General features: G+C 36.1%; 1 protein-coding gene across 1 annotated transcript in view; it reads right to left on the bottom strand.

Moving 5' to 3' along the window:
• LOC132552544 (neuronal acetylcholine receptor subunit alpha-10-like) overlaps nt 1–27199 on the bottom strand; it is an 82216-nt gene that overhangs the window by 9838 nt on the left and 45179 nt on the right. Inside the window, exons 2-3 of the mRNA XM_060216723.1 lie at nt 8894–9051; nt 2619–2663 (exon numbers count right to left, since the gene is read on the bottom strand). Coding sequence (XP_060072706.1) covers nt 2619–2663; nt 8894–9051 — 203 coding nt within the window. The remainder of the gene's footprint in view (nt 1–2618; nt 2664–8893; nt 9052–27199) is intronic.

Raw genomic sequence — 27199 nt, 5'->3', positions numbered from 1 at the left:
ATATTATAAATAGAATCTTACACTCGTGCGGGTGTCATAACGAGTTCAACAAACTAAGATAATTTGATATGTCATTTGTCTTCAGATTCAAGACATAGGAAATCACTTTTTGTTTTGTGTGTGCTTTAAAGGGTCTATTCTCAACTACAAATATTAACTACTACGAGAATTATAAAGTGTAAAAGAATTAAAACTTTACTGGAGAAGTAAATCCTTATAACAAATATTAAAACCTCAATTGTTTCTCAACTCACATTTGCTTCCCAAATTTTAATCAACACAAGCATTTCGATCTCACACAGAACTTTTTAAATATATACATGATACAATATACGTTTACTGCTGTGTCCCAGCTTTATCTGCACTTAAAATCCCCTTCAAAGTGTTCAGTACATTTTTTGTAAAAGATTTGTGAAAAAAAAATCTTAATCAGTTGTACCAGTGTATCCCGGCGTTCTTCTCCAGGACTGTGTGTACTACTATCGTAAATGATCGACACGAGGATATTTCAACTAATGGTCTGCTGGGGTCAAAATCTGGGGCCTCGAAGGAGAAATGTGAAACTCACATCCATGAAAGCAACGTGTGATATGTATATTTCAAATTTTGAACTTAATAGACAAGTTTCACGATTCAACTTCCAATTATCTCCCTTAGAAAAAAACTCTTCAATGCAAAAAAAGGGAACAAGGCGCAAAATGTCCCAAAACACTTTAGCGTTGTTTTGCTAACCTCAAACCATGTTGTGATATTATGTATTTTTTCAGTTGGCAATGCCTAGTCAAATTATATTTCTCTGAAGTAAACTGAAAAAACTTTCTTATTTTTTAAATTTTTTTTATATATGTCGATTTAGATAATGTATCAAGCGTGATTACATTGACACAATAAGCTGACAAACTCCTGATGTCATATCAAAAATATGTTTCGTTATCATCGAGGCGGGTTTCTGTGGTTTATCTGTAATTGCCAACCTGGAGGCGTGGCTGGTCCGTACCAATAAAACTGACGGTCTCGTCCCAATTTTAACTGATTCACTATTTAATTTATTTATGTAGTTTATTTTCTGATATTATTCAATCGGTAACTTTTCGATAATATCGGTAATTACCTGTAAAGTTACCCGATTCAGACACACAATAAAATATATCAACGTTCAGTATGATGAAAAAGAACACTGTACACACATTTCCTTTTTAGAGCATTAAGGCTAGAAAATTAAAAAAAAAAAGAAAAAAAACATGTTTTCACTGTATAACGAAATCTCAATCGCAACACTTCGAATTCAAAGCAATCTTTCAACAAAAACCTCGGTAGACCTGAAATCCTTTTACAAGGAAATTGTGATCTGTGGCATGACTATTGACGTTTATTGATCAGCCGAATCTCAATTACTATTTTTGTGAACGAAAGACGCTTGTTTTGTGATATAAAAAGAGCACATACCGTTCGATAATGAACTAGAAAGTTCTGGAGTCTTAATATCTATGCTGTGTCTACACCGCTGAAAATTTACGTATTCATCATATAAAATTAATCCTGATTATTAGAGTTACGTCCCATAATTAAGTTTTCCGAATTTGCCGGAAACAATCTCTTTTTTGTTTTGGCCTCGTTTTTGTCAAATATGGGCTTACATATCAAATTTTCTTAATCTCTTTATTTTATTTGATAGAAATACCTGGATTTGCTTAATAGATATTTACTTGTTTAGGTGCTAGTATTGCTTATTGCAAATAAACAACTGAATGTTCCCATTTTCATACTACGGTAAAAATACGGGTTTTCCTCATAAATTTAATGCGACAATTCCAGATCATTTCCTTAATATATTAGATAAGTTTTTTACTTCTATAATTTGATTTTTTTTTTTTTTTTTTACATTTTTTTGTGTTTAGTTTGTATATATTTATTGTCTTACCTTGATTACTTCTGTGACAGAAAATGAATCAGTTTTCTCTACAGAAAATTATGCACTGACAAGTATGTAAAACATATTGATCACCTAACTTCCCCAAATCATAGGTCCAGTTTTAAAAAACCTGCCCCCTTCCGACCTTAAAATGAAAATGGTGCTAAAATGATAAATCAAGGAGAGTGTACAGTACTATTATCTAATTTATTGTGATGCAGGTTATGTACTTGTATGAGGTATCGCACATCTTTTAATTAACATTTATCATTCATTGTGACGCCATAATGACGTCATCGTAGCATCATGCGAAAACGAAGACAGTAACTTTGCAATATTGTAATATTTACTTCAAACTTACCAAAAAAACCGACTTTTAGAATTTTTAAAAAATACTCGCATTTCACTTTTTTTGTCGATTTACAGAATGGACATCAAAAGAAACGTGGTCACCTGCCCGATCACGTGGGGTAATCAGGTTTCCTCCTCCTCGCGCGCTTACATCCGGGTCAACTTGAGTGATTGATATACCCGAAAGTTGTATCTTGTTTCACAATATTATTGTAATATAGATCAATCTTATGATATGATGTAATGAATGGGTTTCCATTTTTTAAAAATCACAAAACGTAGATTGAATTAACTTTATATCAAAACGATATTTTGAGGAAGGTCCTTTATCAACAAACAATATATGTTTACTTACCACTTCCATCCAAACGTTTGTCGTTAGAATCTGATTTTTCTCATCCTGAAACGAAAAGTGTTTAAAACTTTATCCTACCTTAATACGTAATTTACCTTTCCTGAAAGAAGAGCTTTTAACAAATGATGCTCAAAAATATAATTTTCCTATACATATAGTGGTAAATGTTGTCCCTTCTCAGGAAAAAATATGGTATCCAGGTTTATGAAGTTCATAATTTGGGTAAAACCTATAAAGACCCTTCCATCTATGAAGATCATTCGTTTTTATCATTTCTAGGTTTTGAAAAGAAGATTTTTGAAATTTTAGTCAGCATGACCCATTTTGGCCCCACCCATCAGACCGCGGGGTCATTAAAGCTGAACAAAAGGATACTATCAACCTGGCATCATTAGATGATAATTCTTACCAAGATTGTATTATTTACATACAACAGAGATCACACAAGTCATGCTCGAAAGTCTGATATCCCAAATACAAAGGAATTTTTCTCCTGGTAAAATACCTAATGTCTAGCAATCCGGGTTAACACAAACTATTTGTATTATACAGTTAAGGACTTTTTACTTGATTAATACGCCGTGATATTAACCGAAAGAAAACAAATATTCACCTTGGTTTATATTTGTCTTCAAGTCAGTATCACAATATAGTAACCGAGCAAAAAGTCCACAACTGTTTTATTTCATAGTAAAGAAAGATTAATGATAACATATCTAATTTTTCAACATCATCATATATACATTTAAGTAACTCTTATTTCGTAAAAAAAATGTTTTAAATAAAGACAACATGTAATAAAAATTCAATTCTGTTGCATATGGTTATCATTTACAATATTGCACCTTTGTGCATTTGGAGAAACAGACTAACCCGGATGTTAGGGTATTTCCAGAATCTATTTTTAGCGCCGCTTTATATTAACCGGTTTTCAAATCTTAAACGTTTTTTCTGATAATAACCGGTTTTCTGATATTAATAGGTTGAACTTGAAATACCCAGTTGGTATTGCAATTTAACATGTAAGAAATTCATCCATTGACAGCTGCATTTGAATAATGATTTAAAACAAAAATACATGTTATTGACTAAAAATCGAGATTAAGAAACTTCACATAGATATTCCCATTTCAACATATTTAACATATTGATTGAAATAAGCCACACACGCACACGCACATTAACACACACACACATCCTCACACACACAAACACACACGCACGCACGCACATATATATATATGAGAGAGGGAGAGACACACAGAGAGACAAAGAGACAGAGAGAGAGAGGGACAGACAGAGAGAGACAGACAAATAGACAGACAGACAGAGACACGGAGAGACAGAGACACAGAGAGACACACAGAGAGAAACACAGAGAGAAACAGAGACAGACAGACAGAGAGACAGACAGACAAAGAGAGAGGCAGAGAGAGAAACAGACACACACACACACCCTCACACACACACACACACACACACACGCGCGCGCACGCACACACACACATATATATATATATATATGAGAGAGAGAGAGACAGAGAGAGAGAGAGAAGGACAGACAGAGAGACAGAGAGAGACAAAGAGACAGACAGACATAGACAGACAGAGAGAGAGAGAGAGACAGTGACAGAGACAGAGGCAGAGACACGGAGAGACAGAGAGAAAGAGAGACAGAGAGAGACAGAGAGAATGAGAGAGAGAGAGAGAGAGAGAGAGAGAGAGAGAGAGAGAGAGAGAGAGAGAGAGAGAGAGAGAGAGAGAGAGAGAGAGAGAGAGACAGAGAGACAGAGAGAGAGAGACAGACAGACAGACAGAGAGAGAAACAGAGACACGGAGAGACAGAGAGAGAGAGAAAGAGACAGAGACACGGAGAGACAGAGACAGAGAGAGAGAGAGAAATATTAGCTGTATAGATGTGTACATCTATTATAGCAGCTTTTAAACTCGAGTTAACCAACCACACTTTAAAACACTTCACATCAACAAGCAAACACTAGACTTAGCGGAATAAATATGACGTTAACCTGTCGAAGACATTTGTAGCAGAGAGTGTAAGTAAATGTGTCAATTAGTGAAGAGTTTTAATGCATTTGGACACTTTCTAATAAATGGTTTTGTCAGTATTCAGACCACTTGTCATTTCTTAGCGATGCGGAGGCACAGGATGTACCTATACACAGTGGTTAAGAGGCTGGATTTCAGAGTTACACCTAGACCAGTTTTTGTGTTAAGACTTATCACTTTGCACAAAACTTTTTTTAATTGGGTTTGGATGCTTGTGTTTAGCACCAAAAATCTTATTTTTCTCATTTATGCTTCTTAAAGACGAAAACGTCGTTCGTGGTAAAAAAAAATGCCCGTTCTTACACATTCTTCTCTGTAAACACTTAAAATATTGAGGTTTTTTTTATTTTTCATTATTTTTGTGCATAAAAATATTTGTTGCCAATGAAGAAGAAAAGAAGACATCCGTGAAAATAACACCCCTTTTGTTTCAAACTAATGATAAAATTGCATCAATTTATAATATCGAAAATATCAGACTTTAGAGTATTTGGTGTCTACAAAGAACCCCTCGTCCCCCACCCCATGTGAAAATATAAAATATGCAAAAACAGACATTTTCTGTTTTGTTTTTTGTTTGTTTGTTTGTTTGTTTGTTTGGTTTTCCCATAAAATTATATCAAATTTAGTCAATGATTGATTTTTTAATTTTTTTTTTTTTTACTTTCTGCTATAAGTATGAATATTATTTGTGTAATATTAAAAAATCCTTTCTTAAGATTTGTGTATGGCTCATTAGAAATAATGCAAGGTTTTACCAAAATGATATCGTGGGACGACAAAGCAAATTTATAACATTACATATGCATACAGTACATTTTATTTGGGAAAAGAAAACACTTTGAACTTTACATTCAAATTAAAAACACTAATTAATCTCCGGAACCGGAAATACCTAACTGCAATACGGAACCCATATATAACAAGCTGTGAAGAGAATTTCCGGAACTAAACTAAAACATACATACATTTTTATACAGTTCGATACTTACCATTTTTCTAAAAATAACTTTGACCTATATATTTTATAGATCTGTCTTACTTCTCTAAAGTAACCTTGCTGCAGCCTCATTCTGAGTATCATTATATACTGTAGTTGTATAAAGTATTTCCGGTACGCTAAGGTCACACTGCAGAGACTAATCAATACATTTTACTACGTTATTATGACGAATCCCAGATCTTCGCCGGCGACACTTTCCGGAACAAGAATAAAATGAATATTTAAAAGTCTATTAAGTTTGAAGAAAATTTAATCAAAACTTGAATATTTTGCAAAAGTCTATTATAATAACATCAGCATCACTGTCGACTCCACGATCGCGGTATTTGAAAATTAGTTTCTAGTCAGAATGTGTGTTTGTGGTATCAAGAATTAAATTAGACGTGAACACAAATATCTTTTGAAAACATATTTAAATAATGAAAAAAAAATACGTTATTTGTTTGAACGGATTAATTAATGAAGAGAATGATTTCATTAAATCGATATGTTTTAAAATGTGAACGTTCACGCTAGGGAAAGACAATAACATTATCTTACAGCATAACACATCATTAACTACAGCTAAAATACAACAATATATTATATAACCTTTACACTTCACAACAACCAGGATGTAACCAACGCAATATCTCGTCAAAACAACACAGCAACCAGGATGTAACCAACACAATATCACGTCAAAACAACACAGCCACCAGGACGTAACCAACACAAGATCACGTCAAAATAACACAGCCACCAGGACGTAACCAACACAATATCTCGTCAAAACTACTCAGCCACCAGGACGTAACCATCACAATGTCACGTCAAAACAACACAGCAACCAGGATTTAACCAACACAATATCACGTCAAAACAACACAGCAACCAGGACTTAACCATCACAATACCACGTCAAAAAACACAGCAACCAGGACGTAAACATCATAATATACGTCATCACATAACGATACAATATCCGTCATCATATAACGATACAATATACGTCATCACACAACGATACAATATACATCATCACATACCGATACAATATACGTCATCACATACCGATACAATATACGTCATCACACAGCGTTACAATATACGTCATCACATACCGATACAACATACGTCATCACACAACGATACAATATCCGTCATCACACAACGATACAACATACGTCATCACACAACAATACGTCATCAAATAATGATACAATATCCGTCATCACACAGCGTTACAATATACGTCATCACATACCGATACAACATACGTCATCACACAGCGATACAATATACGTCATCACATACCGATACAACATACGTCATCACACAGCGATACAATATACGTCATCACATACCGATACAACATACGTCATCACACAGCGATACAATATACGTCATCACATACCGATACAACATACGTCATCACATACCGATACAATATACATCATCACATAACGATACAATATACGTCATCACATAACTATACAATATACGTCATCACATACCGATACAACATACGTCATCACACAATGATACAATATCCGTCATCACACAGCGTTACAATATACGTCATCACATACCGATACAACATACGTCACCACACAATGATACAATATCCGTCATCACACAACGATACAATATACGTCATCACATACCGATACAACATACGTCATCACACAATGATACAATATCCGTCATCACATAACTATACAATATACGTCATCACATACCGATACAACATACGTCATCACACAACGATACAATATACGTCATCACACAACGATACAATATACGTCATCACACAGCGATACAATATACGTCATCACATAACTATACAATATACATCATCACATACCGATACAATATACGTCATCACATAACTATACAATATACATCATCACATACCGATACAATATACATCATCACATAACGATACAATATACATCATCACAAACCGATACAACATACGTCATCACATACCGATACAATATACGTCATCACACAGCGATACAATATACGTCATCACATACCGATACAACATACGTCATCACATAACGATACAACATACGTCATCACATAACTATACAATATACGTCATCACATAACGATACAATATACGTCATCACACAGCGTTACAATCACCAGTTCACCAGCATTAACCAAAATACACCACTGTAACACTGTAATCATTTCAGTGTGTTCTCACAGACATCCCAATGGCACAAAGTAGTTCTAAATAACGAACACAAAATGAGACAAAGGGATGCATGTGATCACACTGTGATACCTATTTTACATTTCGTAATCTGATTGTCACAATCTTATTGTTACACACGCGCCGGAATGCGCAGTACAGTTAGCGAAGATAATTTAATGTAGGAACAAAGTCATGATCTAGGTTTATGAAACGTTTGTGAAAGGCGCTCAGAGAAGGAGCCTCCGGAGAGTCCAGCTGAAGCAGATGAAAATGTCATGGCGGATTTATAACGGTTGAACTAATGGCATTTAGTTCTTTGGTAAAGTTCCGTTCAAATTGTCGTTGGGGGATTTTAGCCTAGCAACAGTCGAATTGTGCTGAGGTATTGTATGGAAATAGTGAGTATTTGCTGAATAGAGAAATTTGAGTTAGTTGAAAGGGATTTTATCGTAAAAGGTCATATGGAAAGGGGTTTAGAAAATCGGGGACAACGCCTTGAAGTGAAAGATTAACAACCAATGGGTAAATGTTCAATAAGGAGATAAAAATCTGCGGTGGGTTCAACTCTTCAAAACACAATTGGAGGCGAAATGCATGTTCTTATATGCATAGAATACCTTCCTAACCAAGTGTTGTTATTGGTATCACTTGTAAACAAAAAAACAAATAACCTTCTTGTAGTAGAAAGATAGTATATTAACAGATTAATCATAATAATGTTCCACGAGCGGTCCCAGGCAGACCCAAAAATTATAAATATATGTTTAAATACCAATTCTTGTAAAATAAATGAAGTTTATATCGCCACCAGCCAGCCCCTTTGCTAAAAGGAATCGTACATCATGTTACAGTAGTTGTACTGTTTCCTTTCCTCCTAAGAATCGTTCGAGAGCTTTTAATGTAATTGTGAAGAGAAACATTTAGCATCTTTAACCGAAAACCTTGTCACACCATTAGTGTACGATATGTGTAGGAGGTAGTTTGACTGACTGTAGTCAGTTTAAATGTAACACCTACTAGGTCAAGAATTTGGGTCAAGGTCAGTCCAAGTTTGACCTCTACAGGCGAGGACGAATTGTAGACCGGACGAATGGACTTCTCGTATCCGGCCATCAAGTATAGCATCAGACGCTGCTCGGACGAAACATTCACCGTCTTCGTCAGAATAGGACAGTCTGCAACAGACAAAGAAAGGAAGTGAGGTGTTAGACGTGCCGGAAATGACATCATATTCATTTGAAGTGCGAAAAATCTTCTGAAGTATTACGACGGTAAGAAAACGATGTTTAATTGTTATCTCGTTGACTTTTGTGTTGGACAATTTATATTCTTTATTTTTTTTTAACTTAATGAAAAAAAACAAACAAACAAACAAAACACACAACAAAATTAAATAACGATGATCAACACCTACAGCCGATAGCTTTCCATCGGTTATTGAATAAAACTAACAGAGTAAACGAGATGTTTAGACAGATATTGAGCGACATTCATCACAAGTTATGCAAATAGTGATTGACAAAAGATATATATATATATTTAAAAATGTGACGCCGACAATAAAACAGATAAATAAATATTGGACGAAATTTAACGGATATAAATTTAAACTTACAGTATTTGTAAGGTTAAACACAAAATATATATTTCAGATAACTGCATCCTGCAGTTTATTTTAGGACTCGTCACAGGTGCTGAAGGAGCCGAAGACGTGTATATAAGAGAGCGAGGGGTCAGATGTTGGCCGAAATAATTAAAAAAATAATTCAATTAGTCTTTAATAAAAGGGAGGTAATCCATTATTTAACCTCTGAAAATGTCGACTGTGATGAAATGTATGAAAACGTGAATAATGTTTAAAATTTTAAGGTGACCACGGCGGTATTTTTTGTGGTTGAAGACGATTACGTCTTAAGTATCGAAATCGGCGGAGAAACGAAACCAATAAGAACGAAAAAGCAATACTTCTACTTTAACCAAAATTAAGAGTTCCTGATAAACCGCCTCTAAGGAACATTAAACAGCCAGATGACTGCACCTCAATCATCATACATTAGGATTTCTTTTAAATTGAAAAATTTGTCAATATCCACGTCCTTTATGTTCTACAGTCAAGCAAAAGTCACCCCGATCAGATATCGTAAAATTGTGGTTCAGTGGTAGTATGCTTGCACTATGAAAACCTACACAGTAGGTTAAGATCTGTCGAATTTTCTGTGTATCCTCGTCTATCTAATGTCAGTTTCTTAATGAATTTTAGTGTTTTTCGATGTTTTCATCAGAAAAATACTTTAACAAAATCTGAGTCTGCGTTTCTGTGAACAACGCCTTCCAGCAAGCAATTCGTGCGCCAATATCGGATAAAAAATCCAGAAGACTCGTTATGTGTGTAGCGGGTCACAAATTTGAGGCGTCATAGAGACGGAACACTCTTTTGAGATTGGTTGTCACGTCAGACATCGTATGTGAGAGATCTCGGGGCTATTTGCTTCAACGGTAACTACGGTAACAAAGTCAGTAAAAAATAAGGTTAAAAAAAACGAAAACAAAACAAAAAATAGGTTTTTGATAAAACACTGAAAGCGTCATAAAGGAATTTTAAATATTTTGATCTTCACTAAAGTTTGCAGATTGTCAGTATGTCATTCATGAGTGCTGAAGATTTTTCGACGAACAAAGACAAAACAATTAATTCTAAAGATGTTTCTAAATTGTGGTGTCGGATTACTATGGTGGTGTCGGGTTACTATGATGGTGTCGGGTTACTGTGGTGGTGTCGGGTTACTATGGTGGTGTCGGGTTGCTATGATGGTGTCGGGTTACTGTGGTGGTGTCGGGTTACTATGGTGGTGTCGGGTTACTATGATGGTGTCGGGTTACTATGATGGTGTCAGGTTACTATGATGGTGTCGAGTTACTATGATGGTGTCAGGTTACTATGATGGTGTCGAGTTACTATGGTGGTGTTGGGTAACTATGGTTGTGATAGGTTGCTATGATGGGGTCGGGTCACTATGGTGGTGTCTGTTTACTATGTTGGTGATAGGTTGCTATGATGGTATCGGGTTGCTGTGGTGGTGTCGGGTTACTAAGGTGGTGTAAGGTACTATAATGGTGTCGGATTACTATGGTGGTGTCGGGTTGCTATTGTGGTGTCGGGTTGCTATGGTGGTGTCAGGTTACTATGGTGGTGTCAGGTTACTATAATGGTGTCGGATTACTATGATGGTGTCGGGTTACTATGATGGTGTCGGGTTACTAGGGTGGTGTCGGGTTACTATGGTGGTGTCGGGTTACTATGGTGGTGTCTGGTTACTATGATGGTGTCGGGTTGCTATGATGGTGTCAGTTTACTATGGTGGTGTCGGGTTGTTATGATGGTGTCGGGTTACTATGGCGGTGTCGGGTTACTATGGTGGTGTCGGGTTGTTATGATGGTGTCGAGTTACTATGGTCATGTCGGGTTACTATGATGGTGTCGGGTTACTATAGTGATGTCGGGTTACTATGGTGGTGTCGGGTTACTATGATGGGGTCGGGTTACTATGGTGATGTCGAGTTACTATGGTGATGTCAGGTTACTATGATGGTGACGAGTTACTATGGTTCTGTTGGGTAACTATGGTTGTGATAGGTTGTTATGATGGTGTCGGGTTGCTATGGTGGTATCGGGTTGCTATGGTGGTGTCGGGTTGCTATGATGGTGTCGGGTTACTATGATGATGTCAGATTTTTATTTCCGTTATCATTAAGTTAATCTAAAGAATCATCACTAAAAATCGAAATAAAAATTTCACTCTCAGGCTATAACACTGGAATGGAAAACAACGACGTGACTATCGAGACTATATTGTAAATTTAAAAACGTAGTTTCAAGTGTTTGAAATGTAATCTTTGTTCAAATCTTACTTTCAAACGCATTCTTTTAAGCTTAAGACATAAATCCTGATATGAGGTATGGAATAAACTTCCCCATAACAAACAGATGCATGGTAAGAATATGTTCTCTATCAACGAGCGATCAGATCGAGTGTTAGCATTCTTCTTATGATCACACCTGTGATCACTTGTAGTCCCGCATAAAATAATCCTTAATGGTTTGATTGGAAGGAGAGTTTGATAAAGAACGGTACACACGTGGTTTCAATGCCTGGTATATAACGCTTAATCATAACCCGTTCTATCTTGGTTATGATAAACATATTCTCCACCGAAGTTTGATAAGGGCCCACACATAATACACGGTGAGACGATATATCATTTGTGTGTTTGTCTTATGACATACACGTGAACGCCCTAATGTCTTATCATTATTATTTTATTCAATTTTGTCGCTGATTTTTATTTATTCATTTCTTCCATTTATTTATCTTATTTTATTTATTTGTTTTTTGTTTTTGTTTTGTATATTTAATTTAGTTTACTGTCTCATTTTTCCATCAATATGTACACCGTTCACTTTATGCCTTCCGTTTTCTGCTTCGTCCGCCTTTTGTCGTCTTTCATGCGTTGTAGTTCTTTTGTCATCTGTCGTTCTTCGTCCGCCTTTTGTCGTCTGTCGTGAGTCGTCCGTCTTTTGTCATCTATCGTGCGTCGTCCACCTTTTGTCGTCTGTCGTTTGTCGTCCGCCTTTGGTCATCCGTCGTTTGTCGTCCGCCTTTTGTCGTCTGTCGTGTTTCCTCCGTCTTTTGTCATCTATCGTTAGTCGTTCGTCTTTTGTCATCTCTCGTTTGTCCTCCGCCTTTTGTCGTCTGTCGTTTGTCGTCCGCCTTTTGTCGTCTGTCGTGTTTCCTCCGTCTTTTGTCATCTATCGTGAGTCGTCCGCCTTTTGTCATCTGTCGTTACTCATTCGCCTTTTATCGTCTGTTGTGCGTCGTCCGCCTTTTGTCGTCTGTCGTTCGCCTTTTGTCGTCTGTCGTGCGTCGTCCGCCTTTTGTCGTCTGTCGTGCGTCGTCCGCCTTTTGTCGTGAATTGTGCGTCGTCCGCCTTTTGACATCTATCGTTAGTCGTCCGCATTTTGTCGTCTGTCGTTTGTCGTCCGCCTTTTGTCGTCTGTCGTGTTTCCTCCGTCTTTTGTCATCTATCGTGAGTCGTCCGCCTTTTGTCATCTGTCGTTACTCATTCGCCTTTTATCGTCTGTTGTGCGTCGTCCGCCTTTTGTCGTCCGCCTTTTGTCGTCTGTCGTGCGTCGTCCGCATTTTGTCGTCTGTCGTGTGTCGTCCGCCTTTTGTCGGCGATCGTGCGTCGTACTTTTTTGTCGTCTGACCAGTGCCATTTAGCTTTAGTCGTTTGTCGTGTTTTCGCCTTTTGTCGCCCTTAGCGTCCTTGTATTTGTTTCGTCCATCCTTCAACGTCCGCGGTGTGTCCTCCGCCCCGTGTTGTGCGCATCTTGTCATCCGTTCGTTGTCATCCATAATGATTTCGTAAAAATAGAATATTTTTTAGTTTGTTTGTGATACCTCTGGATTGATTTCAAAATTGTATTGTGCCAATTAAGAATATAAGAAAACGTCAGAAATCTTGTAAAATTAGAGTAAACATAACACTTATACATATCATGGACAATTGAAAAAAAAAAAACATATCGTTTGACCCGATCTTATCAAAAATCATTACATGTACAAGGAAACATTTCCGGAATTACGTATTTATTTATTTATTTATTATTCGAAATGAAATAAAGAAAGTAAATAGATAAAAGAAAGAAAAAAAAAACAGGAAGTAACTGTTTGATGTTTTGATTAAATAATTCTGTTCTTGATCATTTTCCTGTAACGTATGGGATTCTGACAAATCTACTGAATTCCTGTGTATGCATTCCATCTGTTCCTTGTTAACAAATTATGACGTCACTACAAAGCTTTAAAACACATCATTCGTATGTACCATTAAATAAAACCTGATAACAGTTGAAACTTGATTTATGAGCAAGCATTACCGAAACGCCAAACACATATTAGTAATGATAAAGTGAAAAGAATTAATTAGACGTGGTATTTAAAACAGGCAGTTCACTGCCAAATAATTTTCCTTAAATCACTATTACATAAAAGTTTATATAACACAGATATTTTAAGCTATTATATATACATGTTAATTTTGTATGTACACGTCGGCAAGCGAGTCACATTAATTTCTTTTCTGCTCCGCTAGCCAAATATTGTCTGGGTACCTGTTGTTTGTTGTTCGAAATCTCACATCATGACGTCAAAATCTGGTCAGGGAGACATATGTAACAGTGTCGTATTTATGTCATTAAGAATAAGAATTAGAATTAATATTCGTTAATTCGTTTCAGTTCTACTGGATAAAAAAAATAAAGTTTAAACAAATTAATAAGGAAATTACATGATATCTCGTTTAGATCTCGTTCAGATCTCGTCAAGATCTCGCGAGTTAAAGATATTAAAACAGAGAGAGATCATTCATGCATTGTTTATGCTTGGTTCTTAGTTTCTTTTGGAAGAAAATTACAGAGAGAATGTCAAAATTCAAGAAAATTAGTGGCTTCAATCTCCGTGACCAGATATTTATATAAGTGTAAAATATTTCTTACCATTATCATAGCCTTTAGTAGTACAGGAAAAAAATAATGATTAGCATTCAGCTGTTCACTTGAATATTCAAAATAATATAACTGAGTTTTAAAATCATTTTAATGGTATCACTCAGATATGTATTTCCTGTAACAATTCTCCAATTTTCAGAAAAGTGAAAATTACCAAATGTATTTATTTTGGGGCTAGAGCACTTTTCAATCTAGTTTATACACATATTTTCAAATATTGATTTTCTCAGTCATCCCCTAGATTTCAAAATCTTGGCCCTTAGCATCACTGATGAGTCCTAGAAGGACGAAACAGCTGTATGATGTAACATCCCTGACGAGTCCTAGAAGGACGAAACAGCTGTATGATGTAGTATGACTGACGAGTCCTAGAAGGACGAAACAGTTGTATGATGTAGAATCAGTGACAAATCCTAGAAGGACGAAACAGCTGTATGATGTAGTATCACTGACGAGTCCTAGAAGGATGAAACAGCAGTATGATGTAACATCCCTGACGAGTCCTAGAAGGACGAAACAGCTGTATAATGTAGCATCACTGACGAGTCCTAGAAGGACGAAACAGCTGTATGAAGTAACATCACTGACGAGTCCTAGAAGGACGAAACAGCTGTATGATGTAACATCTCTGACGAGTCCTAGAAGGACGAAACAGCTGTATGTCGAAGTTAATTTCACTATTTGGCTCTACTGTGTCCTAATCGAAGTTTGTATTAAGTGGTTCTATCGTTTGTGTGTCTTTTGAACATTGTCTTTATATGCTTATCGAGAAAGAAATGTCTTACTAAACAGGGGAAATAAAAAAGTTGATAAAAATGCAAATATACCTACTTATAGATATTTGATACGAAAACTCAAAGTGTTGAATTCTACAAACGCCTTCCCATTTTTCATAGATGTCTGTTATTTATAAAATAGGTTTATTTCTGACTATGTATTGTTCTTAACAGGTGCGTTTGGCTATGATGTTATAGGGTTGAAACTTTGGTTGATACAAGGGTTTTTTTTTCTTAATTTCATACAGTTCACAAGTCACTGAATTCAACTTTCTAGGCTGGTCATTCATGGAGAAAAAAATTGGAGTATTTAAATTTCATTTAAAAAGAATGAATCTTTGCGTAGTTATACGAAACTATATCGATGCCATGGTAGCTGAAAAGCTTCAAAACAACCTTGAAATAAAAATCAATATCAAACGCTCAGTTGATTTAGACGGTAGCTTCTGTTAATTGACAACACTAGTCAAACAACGTTCTAGAAATGTGACAGGCAGATGGATTTTAGACAAAAACTGTAGAGTTTCAAATGACACATTGCACAGATCTCTGATGTCATGTTCCATTCCATAAATATTTCTAAATTAAAGAGAAAAAATGTTGTAATGAAAAAACAAAATACCATTTCAAAGCCGTTATTCAAATGTGAAAATTATATTATTAATTTAAATTTTTAATAAAAATGTTAGGTAAATTGGCAAAAATGGAGACTTCATACTACATTTGGCTTAGAGAGAAATCATCCCTGTAAAATCAAAGGTTAAGGTTTCGGACCGTCTTTGTCACCACTGGGTCACGTGTTCGAGACCGACGTGAAGCAGTCGGCAGATACACTGTTTTTTTTCCCGGTTACTCCGACTTGTCACCAACCAAAGCTGGAGCGTTCTCAAACCCCAGCTTTTAATAGGACGTAAAACAATTATAAACAATATGAAATTAGCCACCCTCCCTTTAGTCAAATCAGTACCTGGTTGTACATTTCTTTAGTTTCAACAAAATCTTTTTCATTAATGAAACAAAAAACTGAAGAGACAGAACAAACAAAGATGAAAATGGATTTGACAGCATTCTTGTAGGGAACTTAAAGAAACACCATTTCAAAATCCTTTAAAGAGGGACAGACACAGAAGTGACATGGCCAATATATAGAAGAACGTTTTAGTCGTAAACGGAAGTAACACAGGTATATTGTAGAGGTACCAAGTAGATTTGAGCGGAAGTGACACAGACATAATGTAGAGTACCACATAGCCTTAAGCGGAAGTGACACAAGTATATTGCAAAGTACCATTCAGCATTAAGCGGAAGTGACAGAGTTATAATGTAGAGTACCGTGTAGTCTTTAGCGGAAGTGACACAAGTATACGGTAAAATACCATAAAGCATTAAGCGGAAGTGACACAAGTATACTGTAGATTATAATGTAGCCTTTAGCGGAAGTGACACAGATATACTGTAGTGTGACATTAAGTATTAAGCGGAAGTGAAACAAGTATTCTGTAGAGTACCGTGTAGCTTTAAGCGGAAGCAACATAAATATACTCTAGTGTGACATTAAGCATTAAGCGGAAGTGACACAAGTATACTGTAAAATACCATGTTGCCTTAAGCGGAAGTGACACAAGTATACGGTAAAATACCATAAAGCATTAAGCGGAAGTGACACAAGTATACTGTAGATTATGATGTAGCCTTTAGCGGAAGTGACACAAATATACTGAACAATATCATTAAGCATTAAGTGGAAGTGACACAGACATACTAAACAATATCATTAAGCATTAAGTGGAAATGACACAGACATACTAAACAATATCATTAAGCATTAAGCGGAAGTGACACAAACACTCTGTAGACTACCATGTAGCCTTAAGCGAAATATGCATGCTCTGTACATTGATTCTGGAGTATTAAATAGTATTTACTTACGTTCCTGTATAAACTTATTACGCACCACAGTATTGACGTTATCATGTGATTTAAATGAAAATAAAAACAAACAAACCAAAATGTCGATTACTTCAGATCAAACAGCTGAGCACCTGGGATGAATTACCCATAAATTGAAGGTGGTAATTTGCTGTCTTTATCTCTCGTGCTCATCAATCATTCTCTCGTCATTTCTTGTCATTTCTCGTCAGTCTAGATTATTATATTGCTATTAAGTCTGGATGTTAAGCCAGTGGATATGTTAGATTTAACTGCTTCACAAACGTAATAACTTTGAACTTCAGGAGTGAATTTCTTATAAATGTATGAAACATGTTGCATAAACCTTCGTGCACGTGTGTGATTTTACGAAAAACAATACTGAGAGAAATATCATTGTTATTTACGGTGATTGATGTATATAGATATTTGTAGCTAACTTACTGTAAATGTGACTTTCGTTAACTGTGACTTTGTGTAGCTGTTGATAACTTACTGTAACTGTGACTTTGTGTAACTGTGACTTTGTGAAGCTGTTGGTAACTTTCTTTAACTGTGACTTTGTGTAGCTGTTGGTAACTTACTGTAACTGTGACTTTGTGTAACTGTGACTTTGTGTAGCTGTTGGTAACTTTCTTTAACTGTGACTTTGTGAAGCTGTTGGTAACTTACTGTAACTGTGACTTTGTGTAGCTGTTGGTAACTTTCTTTAACTGTGACTTTGTGAAGCTGTTGGTAACTTTCTTTAACTGTGACTTTGTGTAGCTGTTGATAACTTACTGTAACTGTGACTTTGTGTAGCTGTTGGTAACTTACTGTAACTGTGACTTTGTGTAACTGTGACTTTGTGTAGCTGTTGGTAACTTTCTTTAACTGTGACTTTGTGAAGCTGTTGGTAACTTACTGTAACTGTGACTTTGTGTAGCTGTTGGTAACTTTCTTTAACTGTGACTTTGTGAAGCTGTTGGTAACTTTCTTTAACTGTGACTTTGTGTAGCTGTTGGTAACTTACTGTAACTGTGACTTTGTGAAGCTGTTGGTAACTTACTGTAACTGTGACTTTGTGAAGCTGTTGGTAACTTACTGTAACTGTGACTTTGTGTAGCTGTTGGTAACTTACTGTAACTGTGACTTTGTGAAGCTGTTGGTAACTTACTGTAACTGTGACTTTGTGAAGCTGTTGGTAACTTACTGTAACTGTGACTTTGTGAAGCTGTTGGTAACTTACTGTAACTGTGACTTTGTGTAACTGTGACTTTGTGTATCTGTTGGTAACTTTCTTTAACTGTGACTTGATGTAGCTGTTGGTAACTTATTGTAACTGTGACTTTCTGAAGCTGTTGGTAACTTACTGTAACTGTGACTTTGTGAAGCTGTTGGTAACTTACTGTAACTGTGACTTTGTGTAGCTGTTGGTAACTTTCTTTAACTGTGACTTTGTGTAGCTGTTGGTAACTTACTGTAACTGTGACTTTGTGTAACTGTGACTTTGTGAAGCTGTTGGTAACTTTCTTTAACTGTGACTTTGTGTAACTGTGACTTTGTGAAGCTGTTGGTAACTTACTGTAACTGTGACTTTGTGTAGCTGTTGGTAACTTTGTGACTTTGTGTAGCTGTTGGTAACTTTGTAACTTTAACTGTGACTTTGTGTGACTTTGTGTAGCTGTTGGTAACTTACTGTAACTGTGACTTTGTGTAACTGTGACTTTGTGAAGCTGTTGGTAACTTTCTTTAACTGTGACTTTGTGTAGCTGTTGGTAACTTACTGTAACTGTGACTTTGTGTAACTGTGACTTTGTGAAGCTGTTGGTAACTTTCTTTAACTGTGACTTTGTGTAGCTGTTGGTAACTTACTGTAACTGTGACTTTGTAACTTTCTTTAACTGTGAAGCTGTTGGTAACTTACTGTAACTGTGACTTCTGTTGGTAACTTACTGTAACTGTGACTTTGTGAAGCTGTTGGTAACTTACTGTAACTGTGACTTTGTGTAACTGTGACTTTGTGAAGCTGTTGGTAACTTACTGTAACTGTGACTTTGTGTAGCTGTTGGTAACTTACTGTAACTGTGACTTTGTGTAGCTGTTGGTAACTTACTGTAACTGTGACTTTGTGTAGCTGTTGGTAACTTACTGTAACTGTGACTTTGTGTATCTGTTGGTAACTTACTGTAACTGTGACTTTGCGAAGCTGTTGGTAACTAACTGTAATTGACTTTGTGTAGCTGTTGGTAACTTACTGTAACTGTCACTTTGTGTATCTGTTGGTAACTTACTGTAACTGTCACTTTGTGTATCTGTTGGTAACTTACTGTAACTGTGACTTTGTGTAAACTTACTGTAACTGTGACTTTGTGTAGCTGTTGGTAACTGTGACTGTGTAGCTGTTGGTAACTTGACTTTGTGTAGCTGTTGGTAACTTACTGTAACTGTCACTTTGTGTATCTGTTGGTAACTTACTGTAACTGTCACTTTGTGTATCTGTTGGTAACTTACTGTAACTGTGACTTTGTGAAGCTGTTGGTAACTTACTGTAACTGTGACTTTGTGTAGCTGTTGGTAACTTACTGTAACTGTGACTTTGTGAAGCTGTTGGTAACTTACTGTAACTGTGACTTTGTGTAGCTGTTGGTAGATTTCTTTAACTGTGACTTTGTGAAGCTGTTGGTAACTTACTGTAACTGTGACTTTGTGAAGCTGTTGGTAACTTACTGTAACTGTGACTTTGTGTAGCTGTTGGTAACTTACTGTAACTGTGACTTTGTGGTAACATTGACAAATATCAAATATCATGACAATACATCTCACATTGATTTTGTGTAGTAACACCTCTCCCTAACCCCCCTTTGTGAAGCTGTTGGTAACTCTCTCTCTCTCTCTCTCTCTCTCTCTCTCTCTCTCTCTCTCTCTCTCTCTCTCTCTCTCTCTCTCTCTCTCTCTCTCTCTCTCTCTCTCTCTCTCTCTCTCTCTCTCTCTCTCTCTCTCTCTCTCTCTCTCTCTCTCTCTCTCTCTCTCTCTCTCTCTCTCTCTCTCTCTCTCTCTCTCTCTCTCTCTCTCTCTCTCTCTCTCTCTCTCTCTCTCTCTCTCTCTCTCTCTCTCTCTCTCTCTATCTATCTATCTATCTATCTATCTCTCCCCACCCCCCACCCACCCCCTTCCCCCCTCTCTCTCCCTATATATATATATCTCTCTCTCCCCCCCCCCCTCTCTCTCTCTCTCTCTCTCCTACTGTCTCTGTTTCCCAGACATGTTTCCGTTTTGTAAGATCACGTTTGGTTCCAAATTCAGTACATTGCATGCGTCGATCCTCAAGTGTGCTGTTCTGCAATCTGGATATTCACTAATATTTCATATATACTCTAATGTACTGCCAGACATGCTTTGTGAACCAGTACAAGCCCGTTATTAGTACTTTATCGTCAACCCTTAGGGGCCACATTCTAAAGCCTCGAGTTCATTATTTGTCGTCTGTGATATCCTTTATCGTCCCGTTGTGTTGTGTATACTTTGCCTGTCGCCATTGTCTTGTTCTGTATCAGATTACAGAACCACACAAGACAACATTTACAATATCATATCACGTGATCGAAACATAATATAGTTACTTGTTTCAGTGAATCTTAAATTTGCCTTGAAACTAAATCATGTGTCTTTATGATAAAGCCCGGCTTGTTTTCGATCTAATCTGGACGGAAATCACCGAATCTGAAATTCGAATTCCGTTCAAAGATTTTATCATTTCACAAACTGGAAACAATAGATATCGATTTATCATCTCTACATCACAACAAAACACACATACATCACAGTATCAGTATAAAATGATGTCGTCATGTATCATTGACGCTGTGATGTGTCCTTGTTTAATAACGCTGTTATGTGTCCATGTTTAATGACGCTGTTATGTGTCCATGTTTAATGACGCTGTGATGTGTCCATGTTAAATGACGCTGTAATGTGTCCTTGTTTATTGACGCTGTGATGTGTCCTTGTGTATTGACGCTGTGATGTGTCCTTGTTTATTGACGCTGTGATGTGTCCTTGTTTAATGACGCTGTGATGCGTCCATGTTTAATGACACTGTGATGCGTCCATGTTTAATGACGCTGTGATGTGTCCTTGTTCATTGACGCTGTGATGTGTCCTTGTTTAATGACGCTGTGATGTGTCCATGTTTGATGACGCTGTGATGTGTCCTTGTTTAATGACGCTGTGATGCGTCCATGTTTAATGAAGCTGTGATGTATCCATGTTTAATGACACTGTGATGCGTCCATGTTTAATGACGCTGTGATGTGTCCCTGCGTAATGACGCTGTGATGTGTCCATGTGTAATGACGCTGTGATGTGTCCTTTTGCATTGATTAATATAACAAAATACCTGATATAATAAGATAATTCACCTACCACTTATAAGATATATAATTAATCTACCACTGATATGATATATAATACATCTACCACTGATATAATATATAATACACCTACCACTGATATGATATATAATACACCTACCACATATATAATATATAATTAATCTACCACAGATATAATATATAATACACCTACCACTGATATGATATATAATTAATCTACCACTAATATAATATATAATTAATCTACCACAGATATAATATATAATACATCTACCACAGATATAATATATAATACACCTACCACAGATATAATATATAATACACCTGCCACTAATATGATATATAATACACCTACCACAGATATAATATATAATACACCTACCACAGATATAATATATAATACACCTACCACAGATATGATATACCACAGATATAATACACCTACCACAGATATAATATATAATACACCTACCACAGTTATAATATATAATACACCTACCACAGATATAATATATAAGACACCTACCACAGATATAATATATAATACAACTACCACTAATATAATATATAATACACCTACCACAGATATAATATATAATACACCTACCACAGATATAATATATAAGACACCTACCACAGATATAATATATAATACACCTACCACAGATATAATATATAATACACCTACCACAGATATAATATATAATACACCTACCACAGATATAATATATAATACACCTGCCACTAATATGATATATAATACACCTACCACAGATATATAATACACCTACCACAGATATAATATATAATACACCTGCCACTAATATGATATATAATACACCTACCACAGATATGATATATAATACACCTACCACAGATATAATATATAATACACCTACCACTGATATAATATATAATACACCTGCCACAGATATAATATATAATACACCTGCCACTGATATAATATATAATACACCTACCACAGATATAATATATAATACACCTGCCACTAATATGATATATAATACACCTACCACAGATATAATATATAATACACTATGTGCTAATTTGGTATCGTGAGTTATTGAATTAATACAATTAATTAAGAAAAAATACTACATCAAAATTCTGATGAATGAAAGACGAATTCCAGTTTTACAACTTTTACACAAGCAGAAAATAGCAAAAGATAAATGTTTTCTATTTTTGAAGTTGTCGGTTTTTGATGCTCTGGCTTCAGGCCTCCTTGAACGTTGTATACAACATTCAGGGTATATGACATGTTATGGAGGTCTCTGGGGTGTAACTAGCTCACGGCTACCATCACCGCAGGTTCTGATAATAGCACTAAAACGCGCGGATTTGATGTGGAAAAAATGGGGCAACTTGTCGCGTTTAGTCCAAGACGCTACCTCGTGACCTATATGTATGTTATAAGAAAATACATATTGTACTCATGTCAGATTTTAAAAATAGTTTTTTTCATATCTGCATCCATGTCCAATAAACAGACACGTTAGTGATGGTAATTGCCACTTGAAATCGACATCAATAATACCGAGAAGAAATCAGCATGCTTCGTATCACTTCGGAAACGAACGCGCCTAACGCAAACATGTGTTTCTGATAGTGACACGAGATGGATTTCATTCACTTTTCGTAGTTTCTTATCAACAGACAATGTTCGCAGGGTGTATTAGTTTCAATAATCAGTTTTTTCTCTCTCTCTAAGCCTTATCATCATGTTTGTGATCATTTTTTCTAACTACTATTGTCTCTCCTACTTGTCTGTAAGTGTTTCACAAAGTGTGCATGTAATAAGCACATTGTTAATAGTGAAATTTGTCACTGAAGTGTAGAACATGATTTGTGTTAAATCTTAATGTGACCGGCTGGCTTATCAGACAGTTTAATTGCGGTCACCTTAGTGTCAGAGTCAAACCGTGAAACATTGGCTGGACATGCTCTCCACCAGTGAGACATTAACTGGTCACGGTTTAATTGTAGATCAGTAGAAGACACTTTCCCTATCAGAATTAAATTATAATTACTTTAGGCTAAACTGTAAGATCACAGCAAATAGAGTCAGCCCTGGTGTGGCCGTGGAAGGAGTAATTTGTTAAGCTCAATACTCAGGCCATACACGTTATCATTGTTGTAACTTGTTCTAATACTCAACATTTGTACTTGAGAACGGTTGTTGCTGGTCTTTTGTATAACACAAGGATAGTACAACATAGAGGGGTAACACACATGACTTACACAGTACAGTTTTTATGTCCCACTTCAGCATTGTGTTGTATTCAAAGACATCGTTTCATAAGCACATCTTGTTTATTCCTTGCCTTCTGCCATTTCTTTAGCATTAAATGCATTCTGTGCCGCCTAAAACATTCTTATATTATTTTAAAAATGTATGCCTGACACGCAAATGAAACATTTGACCTTGAGCATTTTACACGTGCTATATACATACGTAAATGACTTTAGTAGTGGGGCGTCGACCTTCGCTGATCACACTGATGATATCGTATTTTTATTTGACTAAAGAAAATCTAGCTTTGCAGATCCGTTTGAAAATAAATATTACTTTGAATTTACGTTCACCCTTGCGTTCAATCACACAAGTGTTCCATCTATCTTTAATCGCTGGTGTTTGGATCTGATCCGAGATGTACGTTTTGATCCGTACCAAGAGCGGTTTGTGTTTTCAGGAGATTGTTTATGTGATAAAGTAATTACACTATGCTGTTTTGTCTGTGTCCCTTGCTGCTTTCGACACAAGTGGCGATTCTCCCGCAAGTTTTTCATGGAAAAGACATCAGCTACTTCAAGGGGACCCCGTTTTTAAATGATGCTAGATGTTCATGACGCGATAAGCCCAGGAATTAAACTTGTAAAGACATCGATACTTGAGTGAAAAATAAATAAATAAATTAGATAAGTAAATTGATAAATAAATTAATAAATTAATAAATAAATTGATAAATAAATAAGAATAAATGAATAGAATCTATGATGCTTAATGATTATTTTGAAAACAGGGATATGTATATTCTACGATAACAATGAAAAACTGATGAAAATATAACAAAAAGTCACAAAGAGAGATATCGTGTGTATCGTATATCGTCATTTACAGGTGTATCACAGCCTTTTGACATCAAACTTTTACATATATTATAAACAAGACAAATTACATATATAAACCGTATATTCATATGTTGTACATAAATGTAATAAGGTAATACATCATACATTTAAAATGTATGATATTACATCATATCTTACTGATCAATAAATAAATATGTAAATATGGTACGTCACAGTACTGTAAAATAATTCATTTTCGTGGGGAATCAATTTTCGTGGGGAATCAATTTTCATCAACGAATTCACATATTAATAAAATATAAGAATTAGTATAAAGCTATAATTATTCATGAAATAAAAGTTTCAACGAAATAAGTGTTTTGGCAAACCACGAAAATTGAGCGACACGAAAATATATCATTTTAAACGGTATCTTCATATTCCAATATAGCATTAAAACGATGGCGTCCAAATAGTTTTAGAAAATTTCGGCATGTATCTATGAAAATATCATGGATTTTATCGTCTCGTTCAAATCTTCATGACCATATCAAATAAATTTCTATGTGCTTCTTCTGCCACAAGACAATTCAATTAATTGCCTGTCTATATATATGTGTAATGAAACGCTAAATATAACAACACCGGAAGTAGGTTTCTTATCTCCCTCCTGAAGAGTTACAATATCACAAAGACTCATATATTGAGTATTTGGATAAGCACTTGATGTGAGGTTATTATCATGTACCAAGTTTTGTCGATATCAGTCTTCAAAACCAATTACATTTAGGTCCCTACTGTTAATGGGTCGTTAAGATATTATTCTAATCCCAAACTGCCTCCAAGGAATTCCGTAGGGGAAAGTGTGTTAAGAAGCTAGGTAGGTAGGAGAGACTAGGGAAAGAGGGCAAAGAGGAGTGGGGTGGGGGGTGGGGGGGGGGTGTGTGGGGGGGGGGGGAGGGGAGTCGCGGAGGAAAGAGGGTTAAGAGGTATGTGGATTTAAACGCTATAAGAGAGGGTGGAGAAATTAAAACTATTTTCATATGCTATGTGATATAGCGGCATTAGCTTAAAATATCTTCACTTTGGCATGTTAAGACCTGGGAAAGGAGGGAGGGGGTAGGAAAAGAGGGAAATATTGATAGAAAACGTGGTATATAAGTCTCATCGAGACGAGGGCCCTCAGTATCAAAGGATTCTCATAAACGTTTAACAGAGACTCGCCTCCGTACCAACACTGATGCATGTTTTTTATTTATAATTATGTACAGCACAATATTTATCAATCCATTAAGTTTCGGGGTAAATATGAAGGGTTTCATTTCTTAAGTCACTCTGAAACAGGCATACCATACGGTTCAATAACTCTGAGGACACATTTTTTAAAGTCACAGAAAATCAAACAAAAGAAAATGTGACATTAACACACATCAATAACCCGTTGGATCCGTGACATTAACACACATCAATAACCCGTTGGATCCGTGACATTAACACACATCAATATCCCGTTGGATCCGTGACATTAACACACATCAATAACCCGTTGGATCCGTGACATTAACACACATCAATATCCCGTTGGATCCGTGACATTAACACACATCAATAACCCGTTGGATCCGTGACATTATAACACATCAATAACCCGTTGGATCCGTGACATTAACACACATTAATAACCCGTTAGATCCGTGACATTAACACACATTATTACCCGTTGAACCCGTGAAAATAACACACATCAATAACCCGTTGGATCCGTGACATTAACACACATCAATAACCCGTTGGATCCGTGACATTAACACACATTGATAACCCGTTAGATCCGTGACATTAACACACATTATTACCCGTTGACAAAATAACACACATCAATAACCCGTTGGATCCGTGACATTAACACACATCAATAACCCGTTGGATCCGTGACATTAAGACACATTAATAACCCGTTAGATCCGTGACATTATCACACATCAATAACCCGTTGGATCCGTGACATTAACACTCATTAATGACCCGTTGGATCCGTGACATTAACACACATCAATAACCCGTTAGATCCGTGACATTAACACACATCAATAACCCGTTAGATCCGTGACATTATCACACATCAATAACCCGTTGGATCCGTGACATTAACACACATCAATAACCCGTTGGATCCGTGACATTTAGACACATTAATGACCCGTTGGATCCGTGACATTAACACACATCAATAACCCGTTGGATCCGTGACATTAACACACATCAATATCCCGTTGGATCCGTGACATTAAGACACATTAATGACCCGTTGGATCCGTGACATTAACACACATTAATAACCTGTTAGATCCGTGACATTAACACACATCAATATCCCGTTGGATCCGTGACATCAACACACATCAATAACCCATTGGACGCGTGACATTAAGACACATTAATAACCCGTTGGATCCGCGAAATTAACACACATTAATAACCCGTTAGAAACGTGACATTAACACACATCAATAACCCGTTAGATCCGTGACATTATCACACATCAATAACCCGTTGGATCCGTGACATTAACACTCATTAATGA

The sequence above is a fragment of the Ylistrum balloti genome, unplaced genomic scaffold (assembly GCF_031769215.1).
Source record: "Ylistrum balloti isolate Yb309-2 unplaced genomic scaffold, AGI_CSIRO_Ybal_v1 Utg370254, whole genome shotgun sequence".
Taxonomy (NCBI): domain Eukaryota; kingdom Metazoa; phylum Mollusca; class Bivalvia; order Pectinida; family Pectinidae; genus Ylistrum; species Ylistrum balloti.
Note: the sequence above shows the minus strand (reverse complement) of the source record. Positions and strands in the feature narration are given on the sequence as shown.